Genomic DNA, 17,741 nt, shown 5'->3' on the forward strand with positions numbered 1-17,741 from the left:
CTAATAGTCTCTAGTGCCAAAGATGAAAGGGCAGCACCCCCATGACATCATGGAGACGAGGGCGCCAGCAATGTGACGAATCCACTCCAGACCTCCTGCCAGAAGTGCGTGGCTGCTCCACCGGTAGGGGGCGGGAGGTCGGCGACACTCCACAAGGGGCACGCTGTCAGAGGCCCCGGGGTCCTGCTGTGTGTCCCCAGGGTGGGGCGTGCCTGCCCAAGGAGGCTGCTGGATGGCCTGTCTGTCGACTTCCTCTACACGGTCCACCGCTCCTATCGGACCTCCTGGCTTGTCGTGTGTCCCAGTCCGAGGAAACGCAGTGGGCTGGGCTCTGCTGGTTTCCGAAGTGCTCCGGACCGTGGGACCGAGCCCGTCTGGCAGGCCGACCCAGCGAAGGCGCCAAGGACTGGAAAGCAGATTCCCACAGCCATCACCGCTGTCGCACGAGAGCTCTACTAGAACAGGGTACACGGGGACAGGCCACGGACCGCGATCTTCTGAGCTCAGGATCGTCGGAGGCTGGGACTCTGACGTCACCTCTGGGCAATCCCAATCCTGCTTCAGACAGCCGGGGAAGTGCCGCTCCATGGCTTCAGCCTCAGACCAGCAGGACGCTGCGAGCGGGGGCGCTGATGGACCAGGCACAATGGTCAGCAGGACACCAGCCTCGCTATTTATGCTCTCCAGGGCTCGGGGCGGAGCCGAGGCAAAGATGACAGACCAAGGGAAAACGAAAGTTTGAGAGACTCCGTAAGACCCAGACATTTCGAATAGAAAAACGTAGCTGAGAAATCAAACGGAAATGAAATAAATGTACAACAACAGCAAGTTCTGAGAACCAGCCATACAGACTCCGCAAAACGGAGTTTTTTCCATATGCTACGATTAAGAGACCGCTGAGAACTAAGCTGGTACGTGTAACGCTTCGGCTCCATTTTCTCAGGCCAGAAGAACCATTTAAAACGCTCCCAAGTACCCGACCGTCCATGGACTTCTAGGTGAGTCAGAAATCACGTCCGCGTGGGTCGCGCTGCGCGCCGAGCGTCCCTCTGTCCCGTGGTCGAAACCCTTCCCGCGGCACCGCGCGCTCAGGGTACGGTCCGCGACTCCAGAGAGGCACTTGGGAACAGTTCCTGCCAGCGTCTGCGGCAAACGGACACCCTAAGGCAACGTGAAAGACAGGGCGCACCCTCATTGTCTGTTTTATGGCCACTCGAACCGGTCCCTGTCTCCACATGTGGATTTGGACAAAATTTCTGACGGACACGCGCGCGGACCCGCGGCCCGGCGTGAACGGTTTCCCAGCCCCACCACATCCTCAGCGGACGCGTCATATATGACTCCAGAGGGCATCGTGGTAACAGCTGTGGCGGGCTACAGAAAAAACAGAAAGACCGTGTACGCCGTTCACGGCCACACACACACCGAAAACAATACGGAATCGGGAACGGCACGTTGGAAAAAACACCGGCAGGCGCCCGCTAATGCGAATGGAAAAACGGCACTAGCGGGCCGAGGACGGAAACGTGTGCCGGGAGGGGCGCTGGCCCCAGACCAAAACGGAGCACGCCACATACTGCGAATGGAAAAACGGCACTAGCGCGCCTCGGGCTGAAAAGTGTGCCGCGAGGGGCGCTGGCCCCAGACCAAAACGGAAGACGCCCCATAGTGCGAATGGAAAAACGGAACTAGCGGGCCTCGGAGGGAAAAGTGTGCCTGTGCCGGGAGGGGCGCTGGCCCGACCAAAACGGAGCACGCCACATCCTGCGAATGGAAAAACGGAACTAGCGGGCCGAGGATGGAAAAGTGTGCCGGGAGGGGCGCTGGCCCCAGACCAAAAACGGAAGACGCCCCATAGTACGAATGGAAAAACGGCACTAGCGGGCCTCGGAGGGAAAAGTGTGCCGGGAGGGGCGCTGGCCCCAGACCAAAACGGAGCACGCCACATACTGCGAATGGAAAAACGGCACTAGCGGGCCGAGGATGGAAAAGTGTGCCGGGAGGGGCGATGGCCCCAGACCAAAACGGAAGACGCCCCATAGCGCGAATGGAAAAACGGAACTAGCGGGCCTCGGAGGGAAAAGTGTGCCGGGAGGGGCGCTGGCCCGACTAAAACGGAGCACGCCACATCCTGCGAATGGAAAAAAGGAACTAGCGGGCCAAGGATGGAAAAGTGTGCCGGGAGGGGCGCTGGCCCCAGACCAAAACGGAAGACGCCCCATAGTGCGAATGGAAAAACGGCACTAGCGCGCCTCGGGTGGAAAAGTGTGCCGGGAGGTGCACTGGCCCCAGACCAAAACGGAAGACGCCCCATAGTGCGAATGGAAAAACGGCACTAGCGGGCCTCGGAGGGAAAAGTGTGCCGGGAGGGGCGCTGGCCCGACCAAAACGGAGCACGCCACATCATGCGAATGGAAAAACGACACTAGCGGGCCTAGGATGGAAAAGTGTGCCGGGAGGGGCGCTGGCCCCAGACCAAAACGGAAGACGCCCCATAGTGCGAATGGAAAAACGGCACTAGCGCGCCTCGGGCGGAAAAGTGTGCCCAGAGGTGTGCTGGCCCCAGACCAAAACAGAAGACGCCCCATAGTGCGAATGGAAAAACGGCACTAGCGGGCCTCGGAGGGAAAAGTGTGCCGGGAGGGGCGCTGGCCCGACCAAAACGGAGCACGCCACATCCTGCGAATGGAAAAACGGAACTAGCTGGCCGAGGATGGAAAAGTGTGCCGGGAGGGACGCTGGCCCCAGACTAAAACGTAACCCGCCCCATACTGCGAATGGAAAAAACGGCAACTCCGTATTTCCTTTAGGAAATGGGTGTTTAGTGTCAGTTTGGCAAAAAGGGGCGAGGGGAAGGCTCAAGCCCTGGAAAGTTCTCCCGCGGTGCATCCAAGCACTTTTCTTTTAAGGCACGTTTGATGGGTCGCAGAGCTGCTGGTTTCCTCGTGCGGACTGTGTCTCACACTCAGTGTCGCTCATTTCTCCCGGCAGACGGAAAGTCCGTGGCAGGAATACCGATTGCTCCAAAGGGCCCTTTGCCTTGGCACCAGCACTGCCCTTGGCCGGGTGCCAGCGCCGCTCGATTCTCCAATGGGCGGGTCCCGCGCGCAGCGGCCACAGGCGAACCGCGCCGGGGGACTTGCCTTGGCCCTGTGCCAGGAGCGCCCGGCGCAGCTGGTGCCGTTCGCGATCGCCACGATGGGTTCCCCGAGTCGGGTGTTTCTCGGTACCTGCACCGCTCTATGCTCCCTGCTGACCCAGGCTGGTCCCGGCTCCGTTAGGGGCTCCGCGAAGGCGTTTTGTCAGCCGTGGGTACAATAGGGGCACGGGCCGTTGTTTTTGGTTGCAGTTTCTAGTCCAGCTGGACTAGCGGTTTGTAGGTCGCTGCACGCAGGTTGAGACCGCTGCATGTGGAGCGGTGACAGCGCCGCTCTGTCGCATTCCCGGGGTTGCGTTCAAACGGCCTTTTCAAGCGGCAGCAACCACTACTTGGGGACGCGTTCTTCAGTGGCCGCTCTGTCCCTTGCACCCTGTCCTCGGCTCCTCATCAGCACTTTGCGATCAGCGTCGACTTGACAGTTTTCTGGCTGCGTCCATCGCTGGTTGTGGCAAGAGCAAAGTTCCGCGGTCCCTCCATGCGGTTGCTTTCTCAGTCCTAGGACCCCTAGTGCCGTTTTGACATTTGCAGAACCTGGTTTGTTCCGTTTTGGTCTAGGGCCAGCATCCCAAACCGGCACACTTCTCTGTCATCGCACGTATGTACACCGAGTCTCTCACTGTTCCTGAGTGTCTCGATTTTCTCCGACTCTGCCCAAACGGGTGTGCGTTGTTAGCGATACCGCTAGTGGCCGCCACTTGCAGGATCCCTGTACTTTCGTTTTCCCGGAATCCCGTCGTCTCCGCGACCGCACATCCCGCTGTTGGGCGTCCACATTGGCGCATCGGCAGCACCACGGATCGCACCGATCTGGCCGTTCCGAACCTGCAGCTCCAGACTCCCCGGGTGCGCTGAGCACCGTGTTCCTGGGGGGCAGCACCGCTGCGAGGGTCGCCCCGCCGCTTCTCGGGAGCGTTGGGCATAGAGCTGAGCCAGCCAGGTGGCACTTTTTCTTTCCCTGCGTCCACAGCCATCCGGATCGTCTCTGTCTTGTCCTGACAAACGAGTCTCGTTGCCTGGGCGGGTCGCGTCTCTGTCGCAGGACCCCGCGCTCTCACCGAGTTTCGGAGTCTACCTCCCAGCACGTTTTCATTTCGCCCTGCCTGCGATGTCTTCTTAGTCTCAGGAAGTCACCGCTTAACCCTAACGAGTCAGGGACTGGCCGTGCGACGGTGACGTTTACACGGAGCACGTCCAGCTTTAGGGACGTCTTCGTGTAGGAAACCGGCATTGATTCCCCGCCGCGGTTTCTAACCTTAACTCCGAGTCCCGCGGTGCGTGTGGTTCTTAGTCACGGAAGTTTGTCTTCACACTCGAGGAGTCCCCCGTCACTTATGCTGGTGACTTTTAAACTCCCCTCGAGGTCAGGATGTGCAGGCCCACGTGTCTCCCGAACTGTCGTTTGGACAAATCCGGCGAACGTGATGTTTTGTCATTTGGGTGCACGGGAAGGTGTTCCACCTGCCCCTCTTAGTGGCGGCTCCTGTTCCCTCCCCCGCCCTTTTCCCCGTTGTGATCTTCAGCCCTAATGACATCGATCTTCTGATCATCGTTGGCTAATAGGCCCTCCCCCCAGAAAAGTAAAATGGCGGTAAAGACCCAGATACACAAAACGGCGCCTGAGAAAGTTTCCCGGAAACCCCCACGCAGAAGAGTCCCCGAGCCGCCACTCAACTTCCCCCGCGCGCGCGATTTTGCAGCCAATGAGAAGGTCCCAGCTCAGCTTCAACCCCGCTCGCTCCCCGCCCCTTCCTCCTTAGCCAGTAGGAACCGTCCAGCTCAGCCTAACTGGATATAAAAGGCCACCCCGAGTCCCCCTGCGGCTGCTCCCACGTTCCCGAGGGCACCCGCTTGTTCATCTTGCCTGCCTAATACACTTCGGTTGAGTCCCTGTCCCCTGGTGTGTCTTATTTTGCGCTCGGGCCAAGGTTTTAATTTTCAATCCTCGCAGCTGTCTGTGGAGTCACATCTCCCCAGTCCCGTGTCCACGTTTGACTGTCGTGGTTCACGTGGAGCCAGGTTTTGTGGACACTTGATGGAGCTCAGTGGACCCATCATTGCCGTCTTTCCTTAGACACTATTTCGTTCCTTAGGAAGACCTGCAATACCAAACGTTGTAATAAAAGCCATTTGTCCACGTTTTCTACGAGTCATTCATGGTTCCAGTCATGCAGTCCGCGGCCTCCCGAGCCCCGCAGACGCTTCGGAGTCTGCCCTGGGAGCCCGGGACCCGCTGCAGCAGCCACGTGGGGAGACTCTGCGGGGCAGGGCGGCCTGGTCTACTGGCCGGCGTCCCAGGAGAAGTTGTCCACGTCCCCTCGTCCGGAGCTCGGCGTCCACGCAGGAGTCGCGTTGGGAGTGTGTGTGACCCCGAAGGGGGTCGGCGGGCAGGTGTGCAGGCCGAGAAACGCGATGCGAGGTGGGGGAGGCTGGGCGGGGCGGTCGGGCCGCCTCTCACCGGGAGATCCAGCTCCTCCTGCTGACGTTCGCTCCGGCTCTGGGGCTCCCCCTGGCGACCGCTTTCGTGTCGTTCTCGTGTTCGGAGCCTCGGTGGGGGGAGGACAGCGAAGGCACCGGACGTGGCCCCAGTGCCAGAGGAACAGTCCCAGGAGGCTTCAGCACTAGCAGGACTGTCCTGGGTGCACCAGGGCATCCTCGCGTGCTCGGCCTCCTCGGAGATTAAACGTGCAGGGATGGGGGTGGCGAGACTGTCGCTGCGCTCCCGGGCTCACGCGAGGTGTGCGGGTGTGTCCGTGCGGGTCAACCGGCACGCTCCGGGCGTTTCCGTCCGCGGGCACCGACCGGGGACGAGGCAAGTGAAAGGGAGAGGGTGTCCTGCGGCCGTACGCGGTCCCTCTGGTGGCCCAGACGTCGCCTTCAACTTTTCCTTTCATTTTACCGACTCGGCCTCCGGAGGTGGGGACCGGCCTCGAACGCAAAAGGAGCAGGGAGGGGATGCAGGGCTCGACCGGGGTCCGCGTGCACCCGGTCGTCCAGGCGGCTGCCGGGAGATTTTCACCAAGTCTCAGTCCTGAGCCCGCACACACGCCTAAGCCTGCGGATGGCGGGAGGGCTACGTTTACCTTATAAAACGTAAGGGATGTGACACGAGAGTAAATGAAAACAAACGACGCATACATCAGAAAACACAACAGGAAGAAAAACAGTAAGAAACCAATTGTACTTTAAAATCAATTTGGGAAAATTCTAAAATCATAAATTACAATTCTGAAAGCTCGAAAGCGTACAAAGACAATTATTAGGATCACATTTTGAAATGAAGATGAATGCCTAGAAAACTTGCAAGTGGTAAGAGACCTGGAAAACTCAAGGAGGAAACAGTCCGGAGAATAGGCAAGGAACACGGAACGTCCGTTTTAATGCACTTTTATTTGCCACGTGGACACGTTTTGAAAATGAGAATCTTCTTCAGATAGGAAGATCCCAAAAGGCTCCTGCTGCTGCTAATAGTCTCTAGTGCCAAAGATGAAAGGGCAGCACCCCCATGACATCATGGAGACGAGGGCGCCAGCAATGTGACGAATCCACTCCAGACCTCCTGCCAGAAGTGCGTGGCTGCTCCACCGGTAGGGGGCGGGAGGTCGGCGACACTCCACAAGGGGCACGCTGTCAGAGGCCCCGGGGTCCTGCTGTGTGTCCCCAGGGTGGGGCGTGCCTGCCCAAGGAGGCTGCTGGATGGCCTGTCTGTCGACTTCCTCTACACGGTCCACCGCTCCTATCGGACCTCCTGGCTTGTCGTGTGTCCCAGTCCGAGGAAACGCAGTGGGCTGGGCTCTGCTGGTTTCCGAAGTGCTCCGGACCGTGGGACCGAGCCCGTCTGGCAGGCCGACCCAGCGAAGGCGCCAAGGACTGGAAAGCAGATTCCCACAGCCATCACCGCTGTCGCACGAGAGCTCTACTAGAACAGGGTACACGGGGACAGGCCACGGACCGCGATCTTCTGAGCTCAGGATCGTCGGAGGCTGGGACTCTGACGTCACCTCTGGGCAATCCCAATCCTGCTTCAGACAGCCGGGGAAGTGCCGCTCCATGGCTTCAGCCTCAGACCAGCAGGACGCTGCGAGCGGGGGCGCTGATGGACCAGGCACAATGGTCAGCAGGACACCAGCCTCGCTATTTATGCTCTCCAGGGCTCGGGGCGGAGCCGAGGCAAAGATGACAGACCAAGGGAAAACGAAAGTTTGAGAGACTCCGTAAGACCCAGACATTTCGAATAGAAAAACGTAGCTGAGAAATCAAACGGAAATGAAATAAATGTACAACAACAGCAAGTTCTGAGAACCAGCCATACAGACTCCGCAAAACGGAGTTTTTTCCATATGCTACGATTAAGAGACCGCTGAGAACTAAGCTGGTACGTGTAACGCTTCGGCTCCATTTTCTCAGGCCAGAAGAACCATTTAAAACGCTCCCAAGTACCCGACCGTCCATGGACTTCTAGGTGAGTCAGAAATCACGTCCGCGTGGGTCGCGCTGCGCGCCGAGCGTCCCTCTGTCCCGTGGTCGAAACCCTTCCCGCGGCACCGCGCGCTCAGGGTACGGTCCGCGACTCCAGAGAGGCACTTGGGAACAGTTCCTGCCAGCGTCTGCGGCAAACGGACACCCTAAGGCAACGTGAAAGACAGGGCGCACCCTCATTGTCTGTTTTATGGCCACTCGAACCGGTCCCCGTCTCCACATGTGGATTTGGACAAAATTTCTGACGGACACGCGCGCGGACCCGCGGCCCGGCGTGAACGGTTTCCCAGCCCCACCACATCCTCAGCGGACGCGTCATATATGACTCCAGAGGGCATCGTGGTAACAGCTGTGGCGGGCTACAGAAAAAACAGAAAGACCGTGTACGCCGTTCACGGCCACACACACACCGAAAACAATACGGAATCGGGAACGGCACGTTGGAAAAAACACCGGCAGGCGCCCGCTAATGCGAATGGAAAAACGGCACTAGCGGGCCGAGGACGGAAACGTGTGCCGGGAGGGGCGCTGGCCCCAGACCAAAACGGAGCACGCCACATACTGCGAATGGAAAAACGGCACTAGCGCGCCTCGGGCTGAAAAGTGTGCGGGGAGTGGCGCTGGCCCCAGACCAAAAACGGAAGACGCCCCATAGTACGAATGGAAAAACGGCACTAGCGGGCCTCGGAGGGAAAAGTGTGCCGGGAGGGGCGCTGGCCCCAGACCAAAACGGAGCACGCCACATACTGCGAATGGAAAAGCGGCACTAGCGGGCCGAGGATGGAAAAGTGTGCCGGGAGGGGCGATGGCCCCAGACCAAAACGGAAGACGCCCCATAGCGCGAATGGAAAAACGGAACTAGCGGGCCTCGGAGGGAAAAGTGTGCCGAGAGGGGCGCTGGCCCCAGACCAAAACGGAGCACGCCACATACTGCGAATGGAAAAACGGCACTAGCGGGCCGAGGATGGAAAAGTGTGCCGGGAGGGGCGATGGCCCCAGACCAAAACGGAAGACGCCCCATAGCGCGAATGGAAAAACGGAACTAGCGGGCCTCGGAGGGAAAAGTGTGCCGGGAGGGGCGCTGGCCCGACCAAAACGGAGCACGCCACATCCTGCGAAGGGAAAAACGGAACTAGCGGGCCGAGGATGGAAAAGTGTGCCGGGAGGGGCGCTGGCCCCAGACCAAAACGGAAGACACCCCATAGTACGAATGGAAAAAAGGCACTAGCGCGCCTCGGGCTGAAAAGTGTGCCGGGAGGGGCGCTGGCCCCAGACCAAAACGGAGCACGCCACATACTGCGAATGGAAAAACGGCACTAGAGCGCCTCGGGTGGAAAAGTGTGCCGGGAGGGGCGCTGGCCCCAGACCAAAACGGAAGACGCCCCATAGTGCGAATGGAAAAACGGCACTAGCGCGCCTCGGGTGGAAAAGTGTGCCGGGAGGTGCACTGGCCCCAGACCAAAACGGAAGACGCCCCATAGTGCGAATGGAAAAACGGAAATACCGGGCCTCGGAGGGAAAAGTGTGCCGGGAGGGGCGCTGGCCCGACCAAAACGGAGCACGCCACATCCTGCGAATGGAAAAACGACACTAGCGGGCCTAGGATGGAAAAGTGTGCCGGGAGGGGCGCTGGCCCCAGACCAAAACGGAAGACGCCCCATAGTGCGAATGGAAAAACGGCACTAGCGCGCCTCGGGCGGAAAAGTGTGCCGAGAGGGGTGCTGGCCCCAGACCAAAACAGAAGACGCCCCATAGTGCGAATGGAAAAACGGCACTAGCGGGCCTCGGAGGGAAAAGTGAGCCGCGAGGGGCGCTGGCTCCAGACCAAAACGGAGCACGCCACATCCTGCGAATGGAAAAACGGAACTAGCGGGCCGAGGATGGAAAAGTGTGCCGGGAGGGACGCTGGCCCCAGACTAAAACGTAACCCGCCCCATACTGCGAATGGAAAAACGGCAACTCCGTATTTCCTTTAGGAAATGGGTGTTTAGTGTCAGTTTGGCAAAAAGGGGCGAGGGGAAGGCTCAAGCCCTGGAAAGTTCTCCCGCGGTGCATCCAAGCACTTTTCTTTTAAGGCACGTTTGATGGGTCGCAGAGCTGCTGGTTTCCTCGTGCGGACTGTGTCTCACACTCAGTGTCGCTCATTTCTCCCGGCAGACGGAAAGTCCGTGGCAGGAATACCGATTGCTCCAAAGGGCCCTTTGCCTTGGCACCAGCACTGCCCTTGGCCGGGTGCCAGCGCCGCTCGATTCTCCAATGGGCGGGTCCCGCGCGCAGCGGCCACAGGCGAACCGCGCCGGGGGACTTGCCTTGGCCCTGTGCCAGGAGCGCCCGGCGCAGCTGGTGCCGTTCGCGATCGCCACGATGGGTTCCCCGAGTCGGGTGTTTCTCGGTACCTGCACCGCTCTATGCTCCCTGCTGACCCAGGCTGGTCCCGGCTCCGTTAGGGGCTCCGCGAAGGCGTTTTGTCAGCCGTGGGTACAATAGGGGCACGGGCCGTTGTTTTTGGTTGCAGTTTCTAGTCCAGCTGGACTAGCGGTTTGTAGGTCGCTGCACGCAGGTTGAGACCGCTGCATGTGGAGCGGTGACAGCGCCGCTCTGTCGCATTCCCGGGGTTGCGTTCAAACGGCCTTTTCAAGCGGCAGCAACCACTACTTGGGGACGCGTTCTTCAGTGGCCGCTCTGTCCCTTGCACCCTGTCCTCGGCTCCTCATCAGCACTTTGCGATCAGCGTCGACTTGACAGTTTTCTGGCTGCGTCCATCGCTGGTTGTGGCAAGAGCAAAGTTCCGCGGTCCCTCCATGCGGTTGCTTTCTCAGTCCTAGGACCCCTAGTGCCGTTTTGACATTTGCAGAACCTGGTTTGTTCCGTTTTGGTCTAGGGCCAGCATCCCAAACCGGCACACTTCTCTGTCATCGCACGTATGTACACCGAGTCTCTCACTGTTCCTGAGTGTCTCGATTTTCTCCGACTCTGCCCAAACGGGTGTGCGTTGTTAGCGATACCGCTAGTGGCCGCCACTTGCAGGATCCCTGTACTTTCGTTTTCCCGGAATCCCGTCGTCTCCGCGACCGCACATCCCGCTGTTGGGCGTCCACATTGGCGCATCGGCAGCACCACGGATCGCACCGATCTGGCCGTTCCGAACCTGCAGCTCCAGACTCCCCGGGTGCGCTGAGCACCGTGTTCCTGGGGGGCAGCACCGCTGCGAGGGTCGCCCCGCCGCTTCTCGGGAGCGTTGGGCATAGAGCTGAGCCAGCCAGATGGCACTTTTTCTTTCCCTGCGTCCACAGCCATCCGGATCGTCTCTGTCTTGTCCTGACAAACGAGTCTTGTTGCCTGTGCGGGTCGCGTCTCTGTCGCAGGACCCCGCGCTCTCACCGAGTTTCGGAGTCTACCTCCCAGCACGTTTTCATTTCGCCCTGCCTGCGATGTCTTCTTAGTCTCAGGAAGTCACCGCTTAACCCTAACGAGTCAGGGACTGGCCGTGCGACGGTGACGTTTACACGGAGCACGTCCAGCTTTAGCGACGTCTTCGTGTAGGAAACCGGCATTGATTCCCCGCCGCGGTTTCTAACCTTAACTCCGAGTCCCGCGGTGCGTGTGGTTCTTAGTCACGGAAGTTTGTCTTCACACTCGAGGAGTCCCCCGTCACTTATGCTGGTGACTTTTAAACTCCCCTCGAGGTCAGGATGTGCAGGCCCACGTGTCTCCCGAACTGTCGTTTGGACAAATCCGGCGAACGTGATGTTTTGTCATTTGGGTGCACGGGAAGGTGTTCCACCTGCCCCTCTTAGTGGCGGCTCCTGTTCCCTCCCCCGCCCTTTTCCCCGTTGTGATCTTCAGCCCTAATGACATCGATCTTCTGATCATCGTTGGCTAATAGGCCCTCCCCCCAGAAAAGTAAAATGGCGGTAAAGACCCAGATACACAAAACGGCGCCTGAGAAAGTTTCCCGGAAACCCCCACGCAGAAGAGTCCCCGAGCCGCCACTCAACTTCCCCCGCGCGCGCGATTTTGCAGCCAATGAGAAGGTCCCAGCTCAGCTTCAACCCCGCTCGCTCCCCGCCCCTTCCTCCTTAGCCAGTAGGAACCGTCCAGCTCAGCCTAACTGGATATAAAAGGCCACCCCGAGTCCCCCTGCGGCTGCTCCCACGTTCCCGAGGGCACCCGCTTGTTCATCTTGCCTGCCTAATACACTTCGGTTGAGTCCCTGTCCCCTGGTGTGTCTTATTTTGCGCTCGGGCCAAGGTTTTAATTTTCAATCCTCGCAGCTGTCTGTGGAGTCACATCTCCCCAGTCCCGTGTCCACGTTTGACTGTCGTGGTTCACGTGGAGCCAGGTTTTGTGGACACTTGATGGAGCTCAGTGGACCCATCATTGCCGTCTTTCCTTAGACACTATTTCGTTCCTTAGGAAGACCTGCAATACCAAACGTTGTAATAAAAGCCATTTGTCCACGTTTTCTACGAGTCATTCATGGTTCCAGTCATGCAGTCCGCGGCCTCCCGAGCCCCGCAGACGCTTCGGAGTCTGCCCTGGGAGCCCGGGACCCGCTGCAGCAGCCACGTGGGGAGACTCTGCGGGGCAGGGCGGCCTGGTCTACTGGCCGGCGTCCCAGGAGAAGTTGTCCACGTCCCCTCGTCCGGAGCTCGGCGTCCACGCAGGAGTCGCGTTGGGAGTGTGTGTGACCCCGAAGGGGGTCGGCGGGCAGGTGTGCAGGCCGAGAAACGCGATGCGAGGTGGGGGAGGCTGGGCGGGGCGGTCGGGCCGCCTCTCACCGGGAGATCCAGCTCCTCCTGCTGACGTTCGCTCCGGCTCTGGGGCTCCCCCTGGCGACCGCTTTCGTGTCGTTCTCGTGTTCGGAGCCTCGGTGGGGGGAGGACAGCGAAGGCACCGGACGTGGCCCCAGTGCCAGAGGAACAGTCCCAGGAGGCTTCAGCACTAGCAGGACTGTCCTGGGTGCACCAGGGCATCCTCGCGTGCTCGGCCTCCTCGGAGATTAAACGTGCAGGGATGGGGGTGGCGAGACTGTCGCTGCGCTCCCGGGCTCACGCGAGGTGTGCGGGTGTGTCCGTGCGGGTCAACCGGCACGCTCCGGGCGTTTCCGTCCGTGGGCACCGACCGGGGACGAGGCAAGTGAAAGGGAGAGGGTGTCCTGCGGCCGTACGCGGTCCCTCTGGTGGCCCAGACGTCGCCTTCAACTTTTCCTTTCATTTTACCGACTCGGCCTCCGGAGGTGGGGACCGGCCTCGAACGCAAAAGGAGCAGGGAGGGGATGCAGGGCTCGACCGGGGTCCGCGTGCACCCGGTCGTCCAGGCGGCTGCCGGGAGATTTTCACCAAGTCTCAGTCCTGAGCCCGCACACACGCCTAAGCCTGCGGATGGCGGGAGGGCTACGTTTACCTTATAAAACGTAAGGGATGTGACACGAGAGTAAATGAAAACAAACGACGCATACATCAGAAAACACAACAGGAAGAAAAACAGTAAGAAACCAATTGTACTTTAAAATCAATTTGGGAAAATTCTAAAATCATAAATTACAATTCTGAAAGCTCGAAAGCGTACAAAGACAATTATTAGGATCACATTTTGAAATGAAGATGAATGCCTAGAAAACTTGCAAGTGGTAAGAGACCTGGAAAACTCAAGGAGGAAACAGTCCGGAGAATAGGCAAGGAACACGGAACGTCCGTTTTAATGCACTTTTATTTGCCACGTGGACACGTTTTGAAAATGAGAATCTTCTTCAGATAGGAAGATCCCAAAAGGCTCCTGCTGCTGCTAATAGTCTCTAGTGCCAAAGATGAAAGGGCAGCACCCCCATGACATCATGGAGACGAGGGCGCCAGCAATGTGACGAATCCACTCCAGACCTCCTGCCAGAAGTGCGTGGCTGCTCCACCGGTAGGGGGCGGGAGGTCGGCGACACTCCACAAGGGGCACGCTGTCAGAGGCCCCGGGGTCCTGCTGTGTGTCCCCAGGGTGGGGCGTGCCTGCCCAAGGAGGCTGCTGGATGGCCTGTCTGTCGACTTCCTCTACACGGTCCACCGCTCCTATCGGACCTCCTGGCTTGTCGTGTGTCCCAGTCCGAGGAAACGCAGTGGGCTGGGCTCTGCTGGTTTCCGAAGTGCTCCGGACCGTGGGACCGAGCCCGTCTGGCAGGCCGACCCAGCGAAGGCGCCAAGGACTGGAAAGCAGATTCCCACAGCCATCACCGCTGTCGCACGAGAGCTCTACTAGAACAGGGTACACGGGGACAGGCCACGGACCGCGATCTTCTGAGCTCAGGATCGTCGGAGGCTGGGACTCTGACGTCACCTCTGGGCAATCCCAATCCTGCTTCAGACAGCCGGGGAAGTGCCGCTCCATGGCTTCAGCCTCAGACCAGCAGGACGCTGCGAGCGGGGGCGCTGATGGACCAGGCACAATGGTCAGCAGGACACCAGCCTCGCTATTTATGCTCTCCAGGGCTCGGGGCGGAGCCGAGGCAAAGATGACAGACCAAGGGAAAACGAAAGTTTGAGAGACTCCGTAAGACCCAGACATTTCGAATAGAAAAACGTAGCTGAGAAATCAAACGGAAATGAAATAAATGTACAACAACAGCAAGTTCTGAGAACCAGCCATACAGACTCCGCAAAACGGAGTTTTTTCCATATGCTACGATTAAGAGACCGCTGAGAACTAAGCTGGTACGTGTAACGCTTCGGCTCCATTTTCTCAGGCCAGAAGAACCATTTAAAACGCTCCCAAGTACCCGACCGTCCATGGACTTCTAGGTGAGTCAGAAATCACGTCCGCGTGGGTCGCGCTGCGCGCCGAGCGTCCCTCTGTCCCGTGGTCGAAACCCTTCCCGCGGCACCGCGCGCTCAGGGTACGGTCCGCGACTCCAGAGAGGCACTTGGGAACAGTTCCTGCCAGCGTCTGCGGCAAACGGACACCCTAAGGCAACGTGAAAGACAGGGCGCACCCTCATTGTCTGTTTTATGGCCACTCGAACCGGTCCCCGTCTCCACATGTGGATTTGGACAAAATTTCTGACGGACACGCGCGCGGACCCGCGGCCCGGCGTGAACGGTTTCCCAGCCCCACCACATCCTCAGCGGACGCGTCATATATGACTCCAGAGGGCATCGTGGTAACAGCTGTGGCGGGCTACAGAAAAAACAGAAAGACCGTGTACGCCGTTCACGGCCACACACACACCGAAAACAATACGGAATCGGGAACGGCACGTTGGAAAAAACACCGGCAGGCGCCCGCTAATGCGAATGGAAAAACGGCACTAGCGGGCCGAGGACGGAAACGTGTGCCGGGAGGGGCGCTGGCCCCAGACCAAAACGGAGCACGCCACATACTGCGAATGGAAAAACGGCACTAGCGCGCCTCGGGCTGAAAAGTGTGCGGGGAGTGGCGCTGGCCCCAGACCAAAAACGGAAGACGCCCCATAGTACGAATGGAAAAACGGCACTAGCGGGCCTCGGAGGGAAAAGTGTGCCGGGAGGGGCGCTGGCCCCAGACCAAAACGGAGCACGCCACATACTGCGAATGGAAAAGCGGCACTAGCGGGCCGAGGATGGAAAAGTGTGCCGGGAGGGGCGATGGCCCCAGACCAAAACGGAAGACGCCCCATAGCGCGAATGGAAAAACGGAACTAGCGGGCCTCGGAGGGAAAAGTGTGCCGGGAGGGGCGCTGGCCCGACCAAAACGGAGCACGCCACATCCTGCGAAGGGAAAAACGGAACTAGCGGGCCGAGGATGGAAAAGTGTGCCGGGAGGGGCGCTGGCCCCAGACCAAAACGGAAGACACCCCATAGTACGAATGGAAAAAAGGCACTAGCGCGCCTCGGGCTGAAAAGTGTGCCGGGAGGGGCGCTGGCCCCAGACCAAAACGGAGCACGCCACATACTGCGAATGGAAAAACGGCACTAGAGCGCCTCGGGTGGAAAAGTGTGCCGGGAGGGGCGCTGGCCCCAGACCAAAACGGAAGAAGCCCCATAGTGCGAATGGAAAAACGGCACTAGCGCGCCTCGGGTGGAAAAGTGTGCCGGGAGGTGCACTGGCCCCAGACCAAAACGGAAGACGCCCCATAGTGCGAATGGAAAAACGGCACTAGCGGGCCTCGGAGGGAAAAGTGTGCCGGGAGGGGCGCTGGCCCGACCAAAACGGAGCACGCCACATCCTGCGAATGGAAAAACGACACTAGCGGGCCTAGGATGGAAAAGTGTGCCGGGAGGGGCGCTGGCCCCAGACCAAAACGGAAGACGCCCCATAGTGCGAATGGAAAAACGGCACTAGCGCGCCTCGGGCGGAAAAGTGTGCCGAGAGGGGTGCTGGCCCCAGACCAAAACAGAAGACGCCCCATAGTGCGAATGGAAAAACGGCACTAGCGGGCCTCGGAGGGAAAAGTGAGCCGCGAGGGGCGCTGGCTCCAGACCAAAACGGAGCACGCCACATCCTGCGAATGGAAAAACGGAACTAGCGGGCCGAGGATGGAAAAGTGTGCCGGGAGGGACGCTGGCCCCAGACTAAAACGTAACCCGCCCCATACTGCGAATGGAAAAACGGCAACTCCGTATTTCCTTTAGGAAATGGGTGTTTAGTGTCAGTTTGGCAAAAAGGGGCGAGGGGAAGGCTCAAGCCCTGGAAAGTTCTCCCGCGGTGCATCCAAGCACTTTTCTTTTAAGGCACGTTTGATGGGTCGCAGAGCTGCTGGTTTCCTCGTGCGGACTGTGTCTCACACTCAGTGTCGCTCATTTCTCCCGGCAGACGGAAAGTCCGTGGCAGGAATACCGATTGCTCCAAAGGGCCCTTTGCCTTGGCACCAGCACTGCCCTTGGCCGGGTGCCAGCGCCGCTCGATTCTCCAATGGGCGGGTCCCGCGCGCAGCGGCCACAGGCGAACCGCGCCGGGGGACTTGCCTTGGCCCTGTGCCAGGAGCGCCCGGCGCAGCTGGTGCCGTTCGCGATCGCCACGATGGGTTCCCCGAGTCGGGTGTTTCTCGGTACCTGCACCGCTCTATGCTCCCTGCTGACCCAGGCTGGTCCCGGCTCCGTTAGGGGCTCCGCGAAGGCGTTTTGTCAGCCGTGGGTACAATAGGGGCACGGGCCGTTGTTTTTGGTTGCAGTTTCTAGTCCAGCTGGACTAGCGGTTTGTAGGTCGCTGCACGCAGGTTGAGACCGCTGCATGTGGAGCGGTGACAGCGCCGCTCTGTCGCATTCCCGGGGTTGCGTTCAAACGGCCTTTTCAAGCGGCAGCAACCACTACTTGGGGACGCGTTCTTCAGTGGCCGCTCTGTCCCTTGCACCCTGTCCTCGGCTCCTCATCAGCACTTTGCGATCAGCGTCGACTTGACAGTTTTCTGGCTGCGTCCATCGCTGGTTGTGGCAAGAGCAAAGTTCCGCGGTCCCTCCATGCGGTTGCTTTCTCAGTCCTAGGACCCCTAGTGCCGTTTTGACATTTGCAGAACCTGGTTTGTTCCGTTTTGGTCTAGGGCCAGCATCCCAAACCGGCACACTTCTCTGTCATCGCACGTATGTACACCGAGTCTCTCACTGTTCCTGAGTGTCTCGATTTTCTCCGACTCTGCCCAAACGGGTGTGCGTTGTTAGCGATACCGCTAGTGGCCGCCACTTGCAGGATCCCTGTACTTTCGTTTTCCCGGAATCCCGTCGTCTCCGCGACCGCACATCCCGCTGTTGGGCGTCCACATTGGCGCATCGGCAGCACCACGGATCGCACCGATCTGGCCGTTCCGAACCTGCAGCTCCAGACTCCCCGGGTGCGCTGAGCACCGTGTTCCTGGGGGGCAGCACCGCTGCGAGGGTCGCCCCGCCGCTTCTCGGGAGCGTTGGGCATAGAGCTGAGCCAGCCAGGTGGCACTTTTTCTTTCCCTGCGTCCACAGCCATCCGGATCGTCTCTGTCTTGTCCTGACAAACGAGTCTCGTTGCCTGGGCGGGTCGCGTCTCTGTCGCAGGACCCCGCGCTCTCACCGAGTTTCGGAGTCTACCTCCCAGCACGTTTTCATTTCGCCCTGCCTGCGATGTCTTCTTAGTCTCAGGAAGTCACCGCTTAACCCTAACGAGTCAGGGACTGGCC

At 59.5% G+C, this 17,741-nt stretch overlaps 3 protein-coding genes across 3 annotated transcripts; all 3 read right to left on the bottom strand.

Annotated features, from left to right (window-relative positions):
- On the bottom strand, positions 1 to 765 carry LOC134370462 (annexin-2 receptor-like). The gene has a single exon (XM_063087571.1). It carries the CDS (start codon positions 763 to 765, stop codon positions 1 to 3), a length of 765 nt encoding a protein of 254 aa, XP_062943641.1.
- A 5,856-nt stretch (positions 766 to 6,621) lies between these two features.
- On the bottom strand, positions 6,622 to 7,386 carry LOC134370463 (annexin-2 receptor-like). Its single transcript, XM_063087572.1, has one exon. It carries the CDS (start codon positions 7,384 to 7,386, stop codon positions 6,622 to 6,624), a length of 765 nt encoding a protein of 254 aa, XP_062943642.1.
- A 6,037-nt stretch (positions 7,387 to 13,423) lies between these two features.
- Positions 13,424 to 14,188, bottom strand: LOC134370464 (annexin-2 receptor-like). The gene has a single exon (XM_063087573.1). It carries the CDS (start codon positions 14,186 to 14,188, stop codon positions 13,424 to 13,426), a length of 765 nt encoding a protein of 254 aa, XP_062943643.1.
- Positions 14,189 to 17,741: the final 3,553 nt, after the last annotated feature.

The sequence above is a fragment of the Cynocephalus volans genome, chromosome 2 (assembly GCF_027409185.1).
Source record: "Cynocephalus volans isolate mCynVol1 chromosome 2, mCynVol1.pri, whole genome shotgun sequence".
Lineage (NCBI taxonomy): Eukaryota > Metazoa > Chordata > Mammalia > Dermoptera > Cynocephalidae > Cynocephalus > Cynocephalus volans.